Source organism: Lutjanus erythropterus, chromosome 16 (genome assembly GCF_056507025.1).
Source record: "Lutjanus erythropterus isolate fLutEry1 chromosome 16, fLutEry1.hap2, whole genome shotgun sequence".
Taxonomy (NCBI): domain Eukaryota; kingdom Metazoa; phylum Chordata; class Actinopteri; order Lutjaniformes; family Lutjanidae; genus Lutjanus; species Lutjanus erythropterus.
Window position 1 is genome coordinate 20,340,189 of NC_139332.1, and position 16,942 is coordinate 20,357,130.

The 16,942-nt window shown below is 39.0% G+C and overlaps 2 protein-coding genes across 2 annotated transcripts; both read right to left on the bottom strand.

Moving 5' to 3' along the window:
- Positions 1–836: 836 nt before the first annotated feature.
- Positions 837–5,640, bottom strand: lrrc14b (leucine rich repeat containing 14B). Its single transcript, XM_084739286.1, has 3 exons — positions 4,697–5,640; positions 3,487–4,115; positions 837–2,273 (listed from the first exon to the last, which is right to left on the bottom strand). Exons 1-3 carry the CDS (start codon positions 4,970–4,972, stop codon positions 1,595–1,597), a joined length of 1,584 nt encoding a protein of 527 aa, XP_084595412.1. The 5' UTR covers positions 4,973–5,640; the 3' UTR covers positions 837–1,594.
- Positions 5,641–6,164: 524 nt separating this feature from the next.
- LOC146313035 (protein naked cuticle homolog 2-like) lies at positions 6,165–16,723 on the bottom strand. Its single transcript, XM_084738879.1, has 9 exons — positions 16,411–16,723; positions 16,287–16,313; positions 16,125–16,204; positions 10,344–10,398; positions 9,897–9,976; positions 9,476–9,571; positions 9,236–9,371; positions 8,338–8,481; positions 6,165–8,255 (listed from the first exon to the last, which is right to left on the bottom strand). The coding sequence occupies exons 1-9, from the start codon at positions 16,433–16,435 to the stop codon at positions 7,813–7,815; spliced, it is 1,086 nt and encodes a 361-aa protein (XP_084595005.1). The 5' UTR covers positions 16,436–16,723; the 3' UTR covers positions 6,165–7,812.
- Positions 16,724–16,942: the final 219 nt, after the last annotated feature.

Consider the following 16,942-nt stretch of genomic DNA (forward strand, 5'->3'; position numbering starts at 1 on the left):
TGTGCCGTTTACCTTTACAAATCCAGTTATATGCAATATATAAACCAGAATATAAACATAAGGACATGTACAATGGATACAGGTAATACAACATCCAAGGCAAACATCAAGTATCTAACATACCCACTACAGTACCTACACCTACCTGCACTGCACATCTATTTGACTCACAGACTATAGGAAGCACTGTGAAGACAATAACAATCCTCTGTTTAGATAACATGTCAATGATGGAGATAATGTATACAGGGGTGGAAGTTTTCACATCCTTTACAGAAGTAAAAGTACTAATACCACACTGTAAAAATACAGGACTAATGATTATTTTATGGACTGATCTGTTGATCAGCATTCATTCTTTAATCCTAATTCCATTGCTTGTTTAGTTTATAGAAATAAGTAGTGAGAAATGCTGTCACAACCCCAGAGCCCAAAGTGACACAAATTATTTTATCCAACCAGCAGTCCTAACCTGAAAATCAATAATTAGAAATACATTAACATTATTAGAACTATCAAAATAGTTGGCAATTAACTTTCTCTCATTCAAGCAATTAGATTAATCTAATTAAATTAAGTAATTGGATTTACTGACTAATTGTTTCAGATGTAGTTGTATAAACTGTTAGAAAGTTTAATTTATAACAAAGCATATTTTGTACACTTAGTATGTTTTCAGAGTTAAAATCTCATTTGTGAAGTAACTAAAGCTGTCAGACGTATGAAGTGATGTAAAAAATACAATATTCCCTCTGATGGAGTGGAAGTAGAAAGTGCCATGAAATAAAAATACTCAAGTACAAGTACAATATTTGAGCAAATGTACTTAGTTATATTTCTGTATATGATTTTAATCCATAAAAATCAAACAAATGAACTATTTTCACAGTGTTTGTCTCACGCTGTGTGGGGGACAGTGCTTTGCTGGCTAACTACTAGCACTACACTGAAATAAATAATAGTTGTGTAATTTAGCGTATGAACACAGTTTTGAAAGGGGTGAAATTATTTGCAGGGGTCACTGATAGTCAACAAAAGCATGAACATTTCTATCAGGTTTGACAATTCTGGTCAGCTGTACACAAATGTCTATTTTTTACATTTAAGTGGATAGTTCACCCAAAAATGAAAATTCAGTCATTTTCTACTCACCCTCATCCTGATTGAGGGCTGGGTTTATTTTGTTAGACTGCAAAACACTGCTGGAGTTTCACAGGAAAACAGCATAACAGAATCTCCCAAACAATCTAATTTAATGGTAACCAGTTTTCAAACATAAAAAATAACTGGGGGAAAAAAAGCTATGCCAGACAAGCAGTATCTCCATACTGCTTGTCTTGGCTCCAAGCTAAACATCTACAGTGACAATTCAGGCTGAAAACATGATCTTCAATCAGCATGAGAGTGAATAGATAATGACCGATTTCCCATTTTTGGGTGAGCTATCCCTTCAAGAAGCTGGAACGAGCAAATGTTTTATATTTTTTGTTGAAAAATGACTGAAACGATTAATTGATTATCACAATAGTTGGCAACTAATTTTCTTGCAATGGACTAACTGATTAAATATCTAATCTTTGCAGCTCTAAACCCATTAATCATCTTTCATAGCCTGTGATCTCCTGTTGTCCACATCTGTTATGGTTCCTATGAAGGTCCCAACAATGCTGTTAAAATGTTTTAATATGGACACTCCCAGCTCATTGCTGGTCTCATTAATGTCTGGGTCGTAAGCCCCCATGAGTGGGGTGCAGACCTCCACACTCCCTCTACCAGCTCCCTCCATGATCCCCATCAGCTGATCCCTGACCTCCTGGAACAGCTCCTTGTTGTACCGCAGCAGGACCGAATCATCCAGAGGATACGTAACATCTTCAGAGTAGCAGTCACGGGGAACCGGCACCTCTATGTACTTCAACTTGGGAAAGCTTGTAGACAGCATGGAGAACAACCTGCGCAGGGCTGCAGAGGTCAGAGGGTTTCCCAGGACTTTGAGTTCCTCCAGCGCCTGACATGAAGCCAGAGCGTTAGTGAAGGCGTCCATGTGCTCGTCCTCTATGTTACACTCTTCAAGGGCCAGGCTGGACAACGTGGCTGAACAACGGCCGAGCAATTTGTGGAAAGAGGTGGAGAAAGAGGTGAAGATGTCATGGCCGCTGATGTCCAGGCGGACCAGGGCCTCACTGTGGAGGCTGTTGGACAGGTACGTCATGTCCACACGGTTCAGGCGGCAGTTAGCCAGCTCCAGGCACTGCAGGGGAGTGTTCAGAGGACTGGGTAGAAAATAGAGAGGGGTAAAGAAATTACTTAGATGAAATGTCCATTGTACCAGAACTGAACACAACTATAAGTTTGGATGTGGCGAGTAGAAAGCATAAGTTATCCCAGGCCACCTTTCATGTAAGGCAGGTCTAGACTGTACTTTCTATAACAGGGGTGCCCAAACATTTTTCCATGAAAGGCCAAAACTGAAACCTATTTTACTGTTTTAAGGTACAAAATGGTACTCTGACATACATATAAAAAAGCTACTACATATTTTGTTCATATTTTGTTGATTCAGGAGGCTCCTGTTGTCAAAAGCTGGCTGTAATAACCAAAAAATGTAACATCATCAACAATATTATCAACATAATAATGTCCCCTTTCTTATTTTTAGCTGGTTAACATCTGACTCAATGTAACTTTAGCTGGAAAAATGTAAACACAGGCTCGTTTCCTCTGCTTTCACAGAGCATCTGACCTGGTGACAGCCAATAAAAACAACTATACAGAAATAGACGATCTTCTCACGGATGGTCTGGTTTGCTTATGTAGGTCATGTAGAGGCATTAGTACTAAATTGAGATGGTTTCATAACCATTTAAAAACTCTCTCTAGTAGCTTTAAGGAGCATTTACCTTTTAAAAAATAATAAAACAGTGTGAACACTGATTTGTACTATAATTTTGCAGATTTTTTTTCTCCCTAGAAACACCTGGCAGGCCAACAAGTTTGAATAGCTGTTCTTATTTTACTGGGTACTTTTGTCTTGTATTGCATTTTCATATGTTGTGATACTGTACTGATACTGTCTGTCTTATAAAACAGATTTTTGATCTTAATGGGACTTCCTGGTAAAATCAAAATCAAAATAAAACATGCCAGGCTGAGACTGGCAGCTTTGTTGTTTGGGGTTTCTGGTCCTCTTCTATTCCTGATCTGAACTGCAAAGTCTGTCCTGCAGGTCTCTGGCTAACCTGCAGCTGAGACCAGGTGCAGCTGTTTGTCCGTACTCTGGCATTAAGTCAACAATTTTAAAAAGAAAATACCCCCCATTGTTTAACAAGAACTTCAGAGCTGGAATGTGTCGTGATGCTCGTTATTGCGAGCTATATTAAAGCTCTTGATGCTGCAGTGTGGATGTCACCTCGTTCACATAAATATCCGTCCAAACAAGGACACCTTGTTGTCCTTCTCCACCACTCTCTCTGTCCAGTTACTCACTTCAGCAGCCTGCGCAGGTGTCCAGTCAGAGTAGAGAAGCCAACATAGAGCTCTGTCAGGTTCCCCAGTTGTGCCAGCAGGTTGCCGATGACGGCCAGCAGATCTTCATCATCAGCACCCAGCCTCCTCACGTCCAGCGCCCCGGGCGGCAGGGTCAAAGACTGTAACATAGGGAACTCCACCCTGGACAGCAGCACCTCCAGGTGTACGGCTTCCAGGGGAACATTGTGGACCACCTCCAGCTTGGAAATGGCCTCGGGCTCTGCCAGGCGAAGAACATAGAACAGCTGCTTGAGAGTGAGGGAATCAGCCCGAAAACTGACAAAGCGAAGCTTCAGTGGACAGTAGCGGAGGAGCAGGAAGGCCTGAGCCACCAGCTCATAGTTGCGGCCTGTGACGTAGCCGTTCAAACGGACATCAATAGAGGTCTCAAAAGCAGATCGGGACACGTCCGCGGCTTGCATGGCCACCATGGTCTCATAGCACATTTGGGTCAAGAGCTGGGTTCTTGCCCATCGACCCATGGTGGACTTGCAGGGACAGTCCTGGTGTTCGACATCCTTCAGGGAAGTCAGGTCCACCGCATGCAAGCTCTTGGCGTAGGTTCTTGGAGGAGACAGCACGTAATCCTTTGAGGGAAAATGATTGTATAGTCAGTTTATGATGATTTTAAACCAGTAACAAGTCAAAGCAGGTGTATTTAAACCAGTTAAAAATTGCAAAACATGGCACGGAAAATGCAACTAAAACATGAGTATGACATAAATATTAGGGATGTGCAATATTGTATTTTTGCTGTTATCCAATGTATAATAATATTTTCTAACTTATTTTGGTCGATTGCTGAATTCTGGAATTAATGTATTATCCTGTTTACTCTTATTGAGATGGCCCATTGGCAGATGCAGACATAGAATACAGTCCTTTTCAAAATAAAATACAAAGCTTTTCAAAATAAAATGCAATGCTTTTCAAAATGTACATATTCAGTGGGCAAAATAAGAAAACTACTACTGACCGTTTTGGACCACTCCATATCAAAGACAGACTCACATGCGCCCTTTAAGTGTCATTTTGTTGACAAAAATATCAGCATTTCATGACAAAACCAATATTTAATTTTAAAGCCTTTATCTGCTGATACTGATGATATACCATTAATAATGCATACTTATTGAATATAATAAGTCATTTAAATCCATTTAAGTACCTTTAATCCAGTTAGAATAGCCTTGAGACAAAGCCGGCAGGTGCGGGAGGTGAGGTCCATCTGACAGTCGGCCGTCTTTCCCAGCAGCCTCTGCAGGTTGAGCTCAGGCAGAGGCCACGTCTGGACCAAATCATGGAGCAGGTCAGCCTCCTCGTGGAGGTAGCAGGCCTTGAAGAGAAGTGGAAAGAGGTTAAAAGACACACAGTGGAGGTTCTCCAGAGCACTCGGACCACTCTGGATGAAGCCCTCAGCAGCAAGGAATCGCAGTGACTTCATGTTTCCAGGTTGTATTGTGAGTTTCCTGGTTTGTTGATGAGAGCTGCAGTCAAACAGCTCTCTCTGTGTCAGTGTTTTGCCTCCTTTGTTGATTTCCTCTGTTGCTGTCTGTCTCGGTGTTGTGCATGTATCTGGAACAAGGCTTGCTGTGGCGAGACAGGAGCAAGGCACGGGGGTCTCGTGGTAGGTAAGAGGGTGGTAGAGGTTATTAATAGAAGCAGCTGTCTCACGTCCTTCGTCGGGTTCAGTGTCCGTTTGCAACTCTTGCCAGAGAGATTAGTAGGAATAACATTTGAATGGCACGGGGAAACTTGTCATTATTCACACCTCTTTGTGAGGCCTACACGACACACAAAAGAAAACATTGTTGTGAGAGCAGAAATAGAACAGTGCAACACTAGAAACAATCAAGTCTGTATTACAGAGACTTCAGCAGTTTGTAATGTTTAATGCATTCAACTATAGGTAGTCATAAGGTGCTGTTATTTAGTTTTTCTCCTAACCTGCCTCAGTAAACTCTCTGCACACTCTGAAATTACATGTCACATGGTTGCAATGCATTATGGTCTACTGAGGCTTGTGTCAGACATGGGCCTCTTCCATGATGGATTTCTCCTCATATGAACATTAGTGCAGATGTGGAGTCTAAAAACAACCTGATGTTTTTTTGTTTATTAGCCTGTTTTTTTCCCCTTGTGTTTGTTGTTAAAATGAAGGAACAGGTGGTTTTGAAGGATGATGAAGGATAAAAGATGTATGTGTGCACATTCATATGAACTATATGTTAAATATTGATTTATATTTAATATATTTAAGTTGATATGAAGATACAGATGTTGAGCTTTTGTGTTTATGTGGACGAAACATGGAATACTGTATGTCTTATTTTATTTTTTCTTGAAGATTGATTTGTAGATTTGTATTTTGTATATAATTATAAATATAAATTAAAACAAAAAAACAAAAAACTGATACATGTGAATGTGTCTCAATTTGTCAATATAATTACTGTATTGTGCCACTGGTATGTAAAAATATAACTAAAATCAACAAATTCTGCCCAGAAATGCAGAATATATTACAAACAGTTGTTTGTACATTCAAGGGAAGCCTGTCTCCGTCGAATGAATTGCTGTGATTGCGTTAAAATTGTCACTACCATACATTAAAGAAAGACAAGAAAACAAAGGACTTTGTGTTATTGTAATTTTAATATTAACTATAAATTATTAATTGTCATTTCAAGCACATGGGACTCAATTTTTCAATCCCCAGTGTTCTTTCTCAAACTATCAACTTAGAAATTATTCAGTAATTAAATATTTGTCAGAGGACTGTCCCTGAGGTTTCTTCCATTATCTCTCGTTAAAGGGATTTTTTTTATTACTCAGTCGAGGGTCTACGAGACAGAGAGTGTCACACACTGTACAGACTGTAAAACCCCCAGAGGCAAATTGTGATTTATGATATTCTAAATAGAATCTGACCATCTTGACTTGAGAGCTGTGGACTCCAGTCACATGACTTGCACTCGAGTCACTAATTTGATGACTTTAGACTCAACTTAACAACGTGGACTTTAACACCAATGACTCATGACTTCAGTTGGACTTGAGCCTTCTGACTTAAAATATAATTCATACCTTCTCCCACGTCCAAAGATGAAAAATTACGTTATTTAAAATGTGTGACACGAATCATTTCATTTCCTGAATCTCCTAAATACAAGACAGGACAGAAACATACACAATTCATTCTGTTGTGGTTATATTATATTATATATATAGTGTTGTAGAATAGGGAGCACCTTGGTAGCTAAATGGTTACAGTGCATGCTGGCCTTTGTTGCATATCATACCCCACTTTATCCTGTTTCCTGTCTGCCTCTTCAGTGTCTCTATCTAACACATGATATGATTAAGTTCGGTTGCTTTTTTTGTTTGTTTTGTTTTTTTAGATTATTTTTTTGGCTTTATTTTTGATAAAGAAAGCTGAAGATATGACAGGAAAGAGGGTAGAGAGAGAGAATGACATGCAGCAAATGGGCTGCAGGTAGGAGTCAAACCAGCAGCTGCTGCAGAGGACTGATGGCCTCAGCACATGGGGTGCACGCTCTACCAAATGAGCTATAGGGGTGCCCCCTGTTGCACCTGTTTTAACAAATAAATACACATTTTAAAAAGCACTTGTGATTTGTGTAAATTTAATATATTATTACTCTGTTGTTAAAATTACATTACATTTGGAGAGGAGCGCATTATGACGTGGTTAGGACTTGAAACGCAAAGTTTAGGACTTGGCGTTGTGCAAAGATTCCAGACTTTCTTGTGACTTGCAAAACAATGACTTGCCCCCTCCTCTGGTATTTGTTCAGTGGTACACATATTCGGTCAGGAGGCAAAAATGTGACCATGTCAGAGGAAACAGAATACATTTTCATTAAAGATACACTGCGCAACTCTACATTATCTAAGTATATTAATACAGAAAAGATGTTGTTAATATGCAATGTTGGTTAGTGTTCAAGTTTTAGGTTAAAATGCAGGTATGTATCTCTACAAAGTGTGCATTGAAATAATTTCAAGCTTAAGTACCTGAGAGGAACCTGTCAATTTAAATGGCTGTAAAAGTATCATTCAGTAACGCTGAACTGGCCTTCTTAGATCTAGAGTAGGTAATCTTTTAGGCTTCGTTTACATTAGATAACAGTGCTTTATAATGTGATTGAGCTGATTCAAGGACCTGTCGAGTTGCATTTGACCTCCAAAACTACCCATTCATCAGTTCAGCACGGCACACCACCTCTTCTCACCTGTCTCATATATATATTTAAAATGCATTTATGAAGGGTGATAGTGGTGGTGGTGGTGATGATGGTGCTCATGGTGGTGATGGTGCTCATGTCTTTGGGCTGGGGAGGCCAGTGCCCCACATGAGGGCTGAAGGTGGGAAAGAAGTTCCCTATCTCCCCCCGGTGTGGGTCTAAGGTGCGAGGAGGCAGCATCTTGTGCCCTGGAGCGAAGCCTCTTGCTGTGAGTGCGCTGAGCTGCAGGCTGAGACGGGGGCAGATGGCACCATGAAGCAGGATGCTGGCTATGGTACCTGCAGGACCTTCCCTCTCCTCCATTCTTGTCCTTCCCCACTAACATGGCCTTGCTTCTCAGGGACTGAGAGATGGGTGGGCCTCTAGGATAATCAGGGGAGATGCAGTTCTCGCTGATCACCACGGGGTGGTGCTGAGGAGTAGAGTGAGCATCCTGTCTCCGCTCCAGAGAGGGAGATTCTAGCAGAAAAAGAAGAAAATTTACTGCACATGAAAAAAATATTACAGGTCATAAAATGTGGCAATAGAGGAGTTTCTATACCAGTATTGTCAAACTTGGAGGAATAGTTTTCAATTCCAGCTAGATCCAGGTAGTGGTTTCTGCGCTCTATGTTTTCATCAGCACAATAAAGTCTTCTTTTTGGTGTTCCCGCCTCCTCGGATGCACTTTGCTCCTTCTCTGCTGCTGTTTTTAATGAGAGAGGGATGTTATCATAACAGTGACAGAAAATCAACACCAATTTCACTTTTTTCCACCACTTTACTTGCTGTCACACTTTTCTGATGGGAAACTACTGTTAAGCCAAATATCGCTCCGCCCAGACCGACCAAACTCTGTAGACAAAATCAGACATATGGCAGAACATGGGAGTTTCTGGACTACCGCTGCCTTGATCTGTTAATTTCTTTAGTTTGGATTCATCAAATTCACGCGCAAACCAACCAAATGAGGCAGTGGGCAACCATCACGTCCAGTGTCTTGCAAGGTAAAATGACTGTTCTGTTCTTGCCAAGGGAGTCTGGGGGCTTTGAAGACTGTGATGTAACAACGGTTTCCAGTCAGAAAAGGCTGTCTGACTGCAAGGTAAAGCAAATAAATATAGCAGAAGCTTATATTGATTGTTTTAGATAGGCCTTTCTTAGGCTAAATTTTATGGCTAAAACATGTTTTGTTGCTGTCCCTGTTCATAGCAGTACATCCCTTAGCTTCCTACACCAGTACTCCTGCTGCTTCTCCAAACTGGGGGTGTGTTGACCACCATCTACTATAGAAAATACACTGGCTATTGATAAGTACATCATACAACCCCACTTTATAAATATGAACAATCCCTATAAGTTAAATCACAATGTTTTTGCATAGTGAGGCTCTGTCGTCAGTGTTTGTCCCACACATTATATCCTATGGTTAACTGAGCCACATCAAAATGTCTTTTTACCTATTTGTGAGGTCTTTTCTGGGTCTGCAGAAGGACTTATAACAAGCTTTATCTTCAGGGGTGTAGTGCCACCGCAAGGCTGCTTGACTGATGCCTCCAGAACTTCATACATGGAGTGTATCAGACTGCACATGTCCTGCAGAACACACACACACACACACATATACACACTGTATACAAAGCACACTTATTAAAACAGTACATAATTTAAACAATATGCATAAAAGAAACCTACTGTACCTCTTTGGTGACCTTGTCACTGTTGTCAAAGTTGTACAGTGTGAAGACCCACTCCTGCTGACTGTCCTCACCAAGCCCCACATTACACTCTGTGACCTGCACGTGCACATACAGTCAGGAAAACAAGCTTAGTACTGCTGTAATAAATGTTTAACCGCAGCAACAGTAGTTTATGAGGTAGAATTAAAGTTTACAGTAATTTGAGTGGTGTGCGAGTTGACGCAGACGGGTAAAACCACAATCTGTAATTTTTAAAATACACTGTTGATTAGTATCAGATGCATGACTTTGCATGTGTGCCACAAAACTTAAAAAACACATATAATCATAATTAATACTGCAATTATCCAGAAGTTGTTTGGAAAGTATAAAAATGATTTGCAAATGTTTATTAGTCAGCGATATGGAGGTGTACGCTCACAGCAGCATGGCCGTTCCTCTTCTTCGTCTGGAGATGGAAGCTGTTACCTCTGTCAGGAGTCTTCTTTGGTGGCAGAACCACTAAACAACACACAGAGCAGAGCTGGACTGTAAATATCCAGTAGACTCACATTTGTCAGAAGCTGTAACTGTTGTGTTAACATTGCTGCTCCTTTGTAATTAATTTATTCCTTGTCATAAGCTCTGTTTTCAATAAATGTTTGGCAGCAGAAAGGAGCTAACTGAAAGCTGTACATCCAGAGGTCGAAGCTTTCACACACAAATAAAAAACACGTGTTTCATTTTGCTGTTTCCTTTTCCTTGAACGCGAGGGAATTGACCTATTAAAACTCATATATCAGAACTTTAATGCACAGAATATACACGGTATTAATTAATACATAGAAAGTGAGCAATATTAATGTAAGTCACATAATTCTCTACTCACCTTTGAGGTTGCAGTTATGGTCACACTTGTTTTCCCTCAATTCTACGTACAAGTTCTGTGAAAAAGTAACAGAGTTATAAATTAACAGAGAGCAGACGTTAGAAAGGAAGAAGAAGAAGAAGAAGAAGAAGAAGAGGAAGAGAGGAAGCAATTAAGTGATTTTCATGTCCTATGAGTATCAGGTTTGATCTCCAGATGTGAGCTAGGTGGACCAGTCCCTGAACATCTGTGGGGTTAGTGTCTATTCTTATCACTAAAGTCATTAGATTAGTCTCTGGGGAAAGAATCACATCTCCTAACTTAAGTTATTTCTTCAAATTCTGTTAATTGTTGGATGTTTTAATCTAACATTCTTACGCATTGCACCTTTAAGCTAAATAAACTATTTAAAACCCATTTAGCTTAAGTCTAGCTGGAAAATGTACTGTCAAAAAAGATGAACACAGGACTGTGTTCATCTTAAATGGATTACTTTTTAGAGATATGTGGTTCTCAGTGGGTGGCAAATCTACAAACATGATCATCTCATAGTATCTGATGCATCACTGTAAATTAAACTAACTGACAGTATTAAAATAGTTCAGATCAGCTTAAGTCTTAAACATCTACAGCAGTAAAATTCAACATACACATTAAAGCAGCAGTAATATTAATGTAGAAACATTAAATATAATAGTAAAACACTAACAGGGACCATTTTACTGCAGAATGTGTACTTTTACTTAATACTTACATCTTTTTATTTAAGCAAATAGTCCTGTTGGATGCAGGATGCTTACTTGTAGTGAAGTATTCTCACAGTGTGGCATTGCTACTTTTACTCAAGCAAAGTAACTGAATACTTCCTCCAATCCTCAGACCACTATAATATTATAAAACCATAGGATTCATACCCATTCCTGTGATTTAAAAAAAAAAATCTGATCATACAAAATCAGGTGGAAACCAAAACTGAAGAGAACAAGACACTTTTCTTATCTAACGTCACACTGATACACGAGAAACGATAAGATGCCTCACACCCACATACATACAACATAACATAACGCCCTCTGCGCTCTGCTCGCCACGCTCTGCCTGCCGTGAAGCTTTGATGCTGGGTTCAGTTTCCAGCGAAAGAGGGTTGGCAATTGGAAGAGATAGTGCAGGTAGCAGAAAGGCCTGCCTGGAAAAAATCCTCTGCTTCCTTCTCTGTTGTGCGCCCTCATTGTACATCATCCGTCCACGCATCCATTATGATACCACAACGTTTCAGGCGTTAGCAGAACAGTAGCTGCCTTTGTCTCAGCAAGAATGTCAAACAGCCTGACTGATAACCTGATACCTGGATAGGAAGTTTCAGTGTAAGACATGGAGACATGACGCTCTGATGACTTCTGTACTGGGACTCTCCTTTTAATTTGGAAATCAGGCTGCAGAAAGATCCTAAAACTAGAGTCCGTCTCTGTGTCAGGGGTGTGTTGATAAATTAAACTGTACCCACCTTGCTTTCCCTCATTGATTGATACAGTCAGTCTGAATTTAGATGAGTAAACTCAGCTTCATTTCAAAGAGGTGGATGAAGTTTATTTGGCTTTAACCCCCAGTACACCCCTGTGTGTCCTCATGGCAAAATGTGGTCCTGAAGACACTTACTGCAACTACCCCAGAGGCAGTTTTGAGTACTTTGCCAGGCGTTTACACGTCTGTGGACAGATTTAGTCAATGTAAGAGCGTCACAACCGCGCAAGATGCAGTGACGGGCACTGGAAGTAGGAGGGTAGAAGGAAGGGAAGGGGCCACTGATCCCACAACTTAATGCCCCTCATGCCAATATGTTTTAAATTCTGCATCAGTGTATCCCAGTTTTAATAATTCCTATCCACTTTAAGACTTGAGGAAAAATTTCACCTTGTGAGTCTGTGTGTGTGTGTGTGTGTGTGTGTGTGTGTGTGTGTGTGTGTGTGTGTGTGTGTGTGTGTGTGTGTGTGTCAACATGGCAAAATGTGGTCCTGGAAACACTAACTGTAGTGGTAACTACCACAGAAGCAATTTTGAGTACTGGCTGGTGTTTATATATTTGTCAACACAATAGTTTCACAAACATGCCAGATGCACGATATGCATAACTTAACATGTGTGTACCGAAGATTAGGGTAGCAGATTTTGTGCGATTAATTGCTTAGTGAGTAATCATTAACATCCCTTGTTGAGATTAGAATGAAGCCTGAGTTTGAGGATGGATGTGATCTGACCCACGAGTGCTAAGTGATCATGTAATAATATAATAATGACTACTGAATACTAATGGGTCAAAATGTGAGGATGTTGCTGCAGCTGGTGTGATCCTATCGCAAGATGGTCTATATACAGTTATAAATGTTTTATTACTCCAACAAGACAACTTCAAATTCTAGACGGGAAAAGAGGGATGTAAGTGAACAAACTGGTTTTCTAGGGTGGATTTGTGCTCAAAAATATTTACAAAAAATAATGTTTCAGCACTTAAAGTAACTTGTGTACACTCAGCATAGAAACACACTGGTATAAAAACCATCAACTGGTCTGACGGGTGGTTTAAAAGTGCAAACAAAATAACAAACGTAATAGATTTCTTTGAGCTTGGCACTCAGAGTCACCACTCCTTGTTGTTAGTTATATCTGACAATATGAAACTGACGTGTGAAGAGATTAAAATCCTGCTCCTGGTGTTTGCTCTTGGATGTTAGTGTGTACATAGCGTTCATGAAACCTAACATGTTAAGTCAGCCTCACTTACACTCATACACACGCGCACACACACATACACACACACATACCCACACACACGCACACCCACACATCATAGCAAAGCAAACAGGTTTGTGTTTCTTTAGAAAACGATGTTGTCTGAACCTGACTCACTGGTATTTGACAGGTATGTATGTACATAGTCAGTTAATGTGTCTGTGTGTCTTAGTTATGTGTTATCAAAGTTTTAAGATAGCTTCTATTAAAAGAAAAATTACATAGCTATTTATAAATGACTCTTTTAATGTAAACTTTTCATAAAAACTTAATATCAACACTAAAAATCATACAAGAATTTATTGAAATCAACTCATCTTTTCTCATTAACTTAACATAAATATACAATTTTTATTTATTCGAGTTATTTAAACTTAAAATTTGTATTTATTCTCAGAACACTTAAGAACTTATAAACCTGAGCTCTCCTAACTTAAAATCATTTGACTTGAAATGATGAGTTGAATTGATGTACTGGACAGTAGTTCAATCAACTCATTAAATTAAGTTTTTAAAGAAGCATGATCAGCATATCAGCAGACTTTCCAGCATGCATTGTTTGAGAGTTAAAACTCTCTAAAACCCTTCAAGATGAGTCATGGTTGTTTGTTTTCACAATAGTGAAGACACTGCAAACCAGTTGTTGGTTCAACTTAACATTTTAAGCTTACTGAACATGTTTTCAGTAAGCTTACAACTACACAGAGTGCTGCACAACTGAATTAATGTCAGGTCTATTTAAAAACTCCATCATTTGAATCATTACAAAATTGGCTAAACTAGTCTTTTCAAATTAAATCAACTTAACTTAGGATGTACAAAAAGAGGGTTCATGTGAGACCAAAACACTGACAGAAAACAATATAAGATCTCTCATCATCTCATCTGACTTATTTGCTGTTTGCACTTTAAAGCGTTGATGTCACAGAGTGTCAAACTGTAATAAGCTGGAAAATCATGAGCTTCACATGAAGCTCTTTGCCATTAACAAGCAGAGAAACTCCACCACAGCCCTTTAAACAACTTGGCAGAGTCGACATCTTTTTCCAAACTGTAGAACTTTCCATACCGCCTGGTACACATACATCCTTTCATTTCTAACACTTTCAAAACCTCAAAACAACAAAACTGGTGGGAACTCTCACCAAAACTCATGACTGCAGCAGCTGAAAGATCAAACAAGCTGAATAAAAATAAAAACATCATGTTGATTGTTTTATCATATTTCACTTGGGTGGATAAGTAAATTTACTGTTCTTAGAGGCCACTCTGTGTTCTTTGGAAGCAAATAAAACATTTTTGATTTATTTTACTGAAAAATCTGGTTACACAGATCAAATCAGTGTGTTTATAGTTAATAGCAGACCGTTTCCCATGACTCAAACCTAATGAAGAGGACCATTTGTCTTCTCTTCAACTGTGTCTGAGCCCCAAACGTGACTGCTTCCTTAATGCCAACAGTCTCCTGTACATGTGATGCCATTTACGCAATCAAACACCCCTCCCCACATCTTTTTCCTCACAGTCTGTCTGTCTGGAGAAGGAAAGCAGTACCAGATGTGGAGACTGTTTTTTTTTTTTTTCAGTGCAGTCGTAGGGTATAAAGAGCTTGCTGTTTGGAGGGGGGTGGTCGTGTTGCACTTCACAGACTTGGACGTCTCTTTATAGAGATGGAGCAGGAAGGGTGGAAGAATAAATATACGACTGCCTCCAAACACCTTTTATGTCTCCCTGGATGTGATGTGAGCAAATACTGTTTATCCCAAAACTGGCTTAACTGAGATGAAGCTGTTGGTATTGCAATAAACCAGTATGAGGAGGGTGCTAATACCAGTGTTTTTATTGCTTTTCCCCCCCTTCATTATGGGAACAGACTTAATATACATCTTTCATACATTTAAGAGGATATTCTGGAGGAAAAATCTGCCCGAAAATACATATGCGTTGTTTGATATTATCAATTTGAAGTCAACTCACTTCATTATTACAGAAAATTACATATATATGACACTCTTTATCCTTAGACTATTGATTTGGATAAGAAAAAATCCCCCAAACTCTCTATGATGTTCAGTACATTGTAGAAACTGTAAAAGACACAAAAGAGTGAAATCAACTCACCTTTTCTCATTAACTAAATATACAAGTTTTATGTAATGTCTATTGTACAGTCAACACATTAGTTCAAATTCCCAGCATGCGTTGTTTCAGAGTTAAAACGCTCCCAAGACCCTTCTTTTTTCATAGTCTGCAGAGGGACGTTGTTTTTGTTGGCTTACTTTAAAACACAGAGTGTGAGTAAGTGCTGATGGCACTTGTTTTTTAAAGTTAAAACAAATATACAAGTAAAAAGATTCTTAAGTAAAATTGGAAATGTGATAGTCTAAAAATAAGCAATTACAAGTAAATGTCCTGAGTTGTTACTCAGTTACAAAATGTTACTCATGTAAATGTAAAGAAGTATTATCAACAAAATGTACTTTAAAGTATCCAAAGTACTTACAGAGTGCTGCATCGTAGCATACAAGCATAGAGAAGTGCAGTTGAGTAAAAAGTACAATATCTCTTTCTGAAATGTAGTGTAGTAGGAATATAAAGTAACAGAAAATGGAAAACTCAAATAAAGAATAAGTATGACAAAATTTTAACTTCAGTACAGTACTTGAGTGAATGTACTTAGTAGGGATGTAATGATACCAAAAACATATGGTACATTTAAACCATGATAAAAAAAATAGTTCACTATAGGAAATTCATTGTGATATTAAGGTAATTTATTAAATAATAAATCTGATGTGTTTAGTTCTTTTAAAACATAATTATTAATAAAATCTCAAACCTCTGGCTGTCATTCTCATGTGGCCAGTTTCAGGTGCTGAATATTTTCCATCCATCACTGTGGGAGACTCAAGCCTGGTCATCCATTAACACCAGCAGGGTTTTTGTGTGATACCTTATGTGGGTCGGTGTATTGGTAGGTATTATCAAAATGAATGATAAAGCCCAATAATCTACCTCTGTCAGTTTGGTCTTGTGGATGTGGAAACGCTCCTGCTCCTTCTGACAGCTCAGCGCACTGGAAGCCAAACTACCACCTGCAGAACAACAGAATAAATGTGAAAACACACATATAAACACATGTATGTAGATTTATCTGTACAGTATCTGTGTTGTCACCTTCAGGACTCTGTCTACGCTTCGAGGCTGCCAAGATAATAAACAAAAAGAGAATATAATACATGTCAGAAGCGATTCCAACTTTAAAATCAACACAATTTGCGACGTAAAAAAAATATCTCACCAAGTTTGGACTGAAATTTGCCCATATTACCCCTGCTGTCTGTTCATGTGATCAAAAAGAGTTCATAATGTCCAGTCCGTGAGGGTGAAAATAAATGTGACATTTGTAAAACATCCATTTCCCAAGAAGTTCACCGGGAGACTGTGGCAGATATTCGCACTCCTGGGATTTCAGACGGAGTGAAGCTTGTTTGACCGAAATGTTCATCAAAGAGTACAGACGCAGAGTGAGAGGCTTCACTGCTGCGCACTTCCTTCTTCGGTTAAACCCCGTCCGTAAACTAACAGTCCTGGTTTTATGTTTTTTTTTTCTTTCGTTTTTTGACAGTGCCAACTTCTTCTTTTTTTTTTTCTTTTATTATTATTACTTTAATCTCTGCTATTTATACTATTGTATTTTGTATGTTTCATTTTCTCCTGTTGCATTTTTTTGTTTTTGCATGAAAAAAGGTGTCATAATGTTTATTATACAATAATAGCAAGACCTTTACAATCAGAGAAAGGTTCTTGTCGTGAGACATATGTTAATTTGA

Coding starts and splice junctions, on each gene's coding strand:
- lrrc14b (XM_084739286.1), bottom strand. CDS start 4,972: ATGAAGTCACTGCGATTCCTTGCTGCTGAGGGCTTCATCCAGAGTGGT. Junction 4,116..4,696: donor CTATTCTAACTGGATTAAAG/GTACTTAAATGG, acceptor TTTCCCTCAAAG/GATTACGTGCTGTCTCCTCC. Junction 2,274..3,486: donor CACCTGCGCAGGCTGCTGAA/GTGAGTAACTGG, acceptor TTTTCTACCCAG/TCCTCTGAACACTCCCCTGC.
- LOC146313035 (XM_084738879.1), bottom strand. CDS start 16,435: ATGGGCAAATTTCAGTCCAAACTTG. Junction 9,977..10,343: donor CCATAACTGCAACCTCAAAG/GTGAGTAGAGAA, acceptor TGTGTTGTTTAG/TGGTTCTGCCACCAAAGAAG. Junction 9,372..9,475: donor GTGACAAGGTCACCAAAGAG/GTACAGTAGGTT, acceptor TGTGTTCTGCAG/GACATGTGCAGTCTGATACA.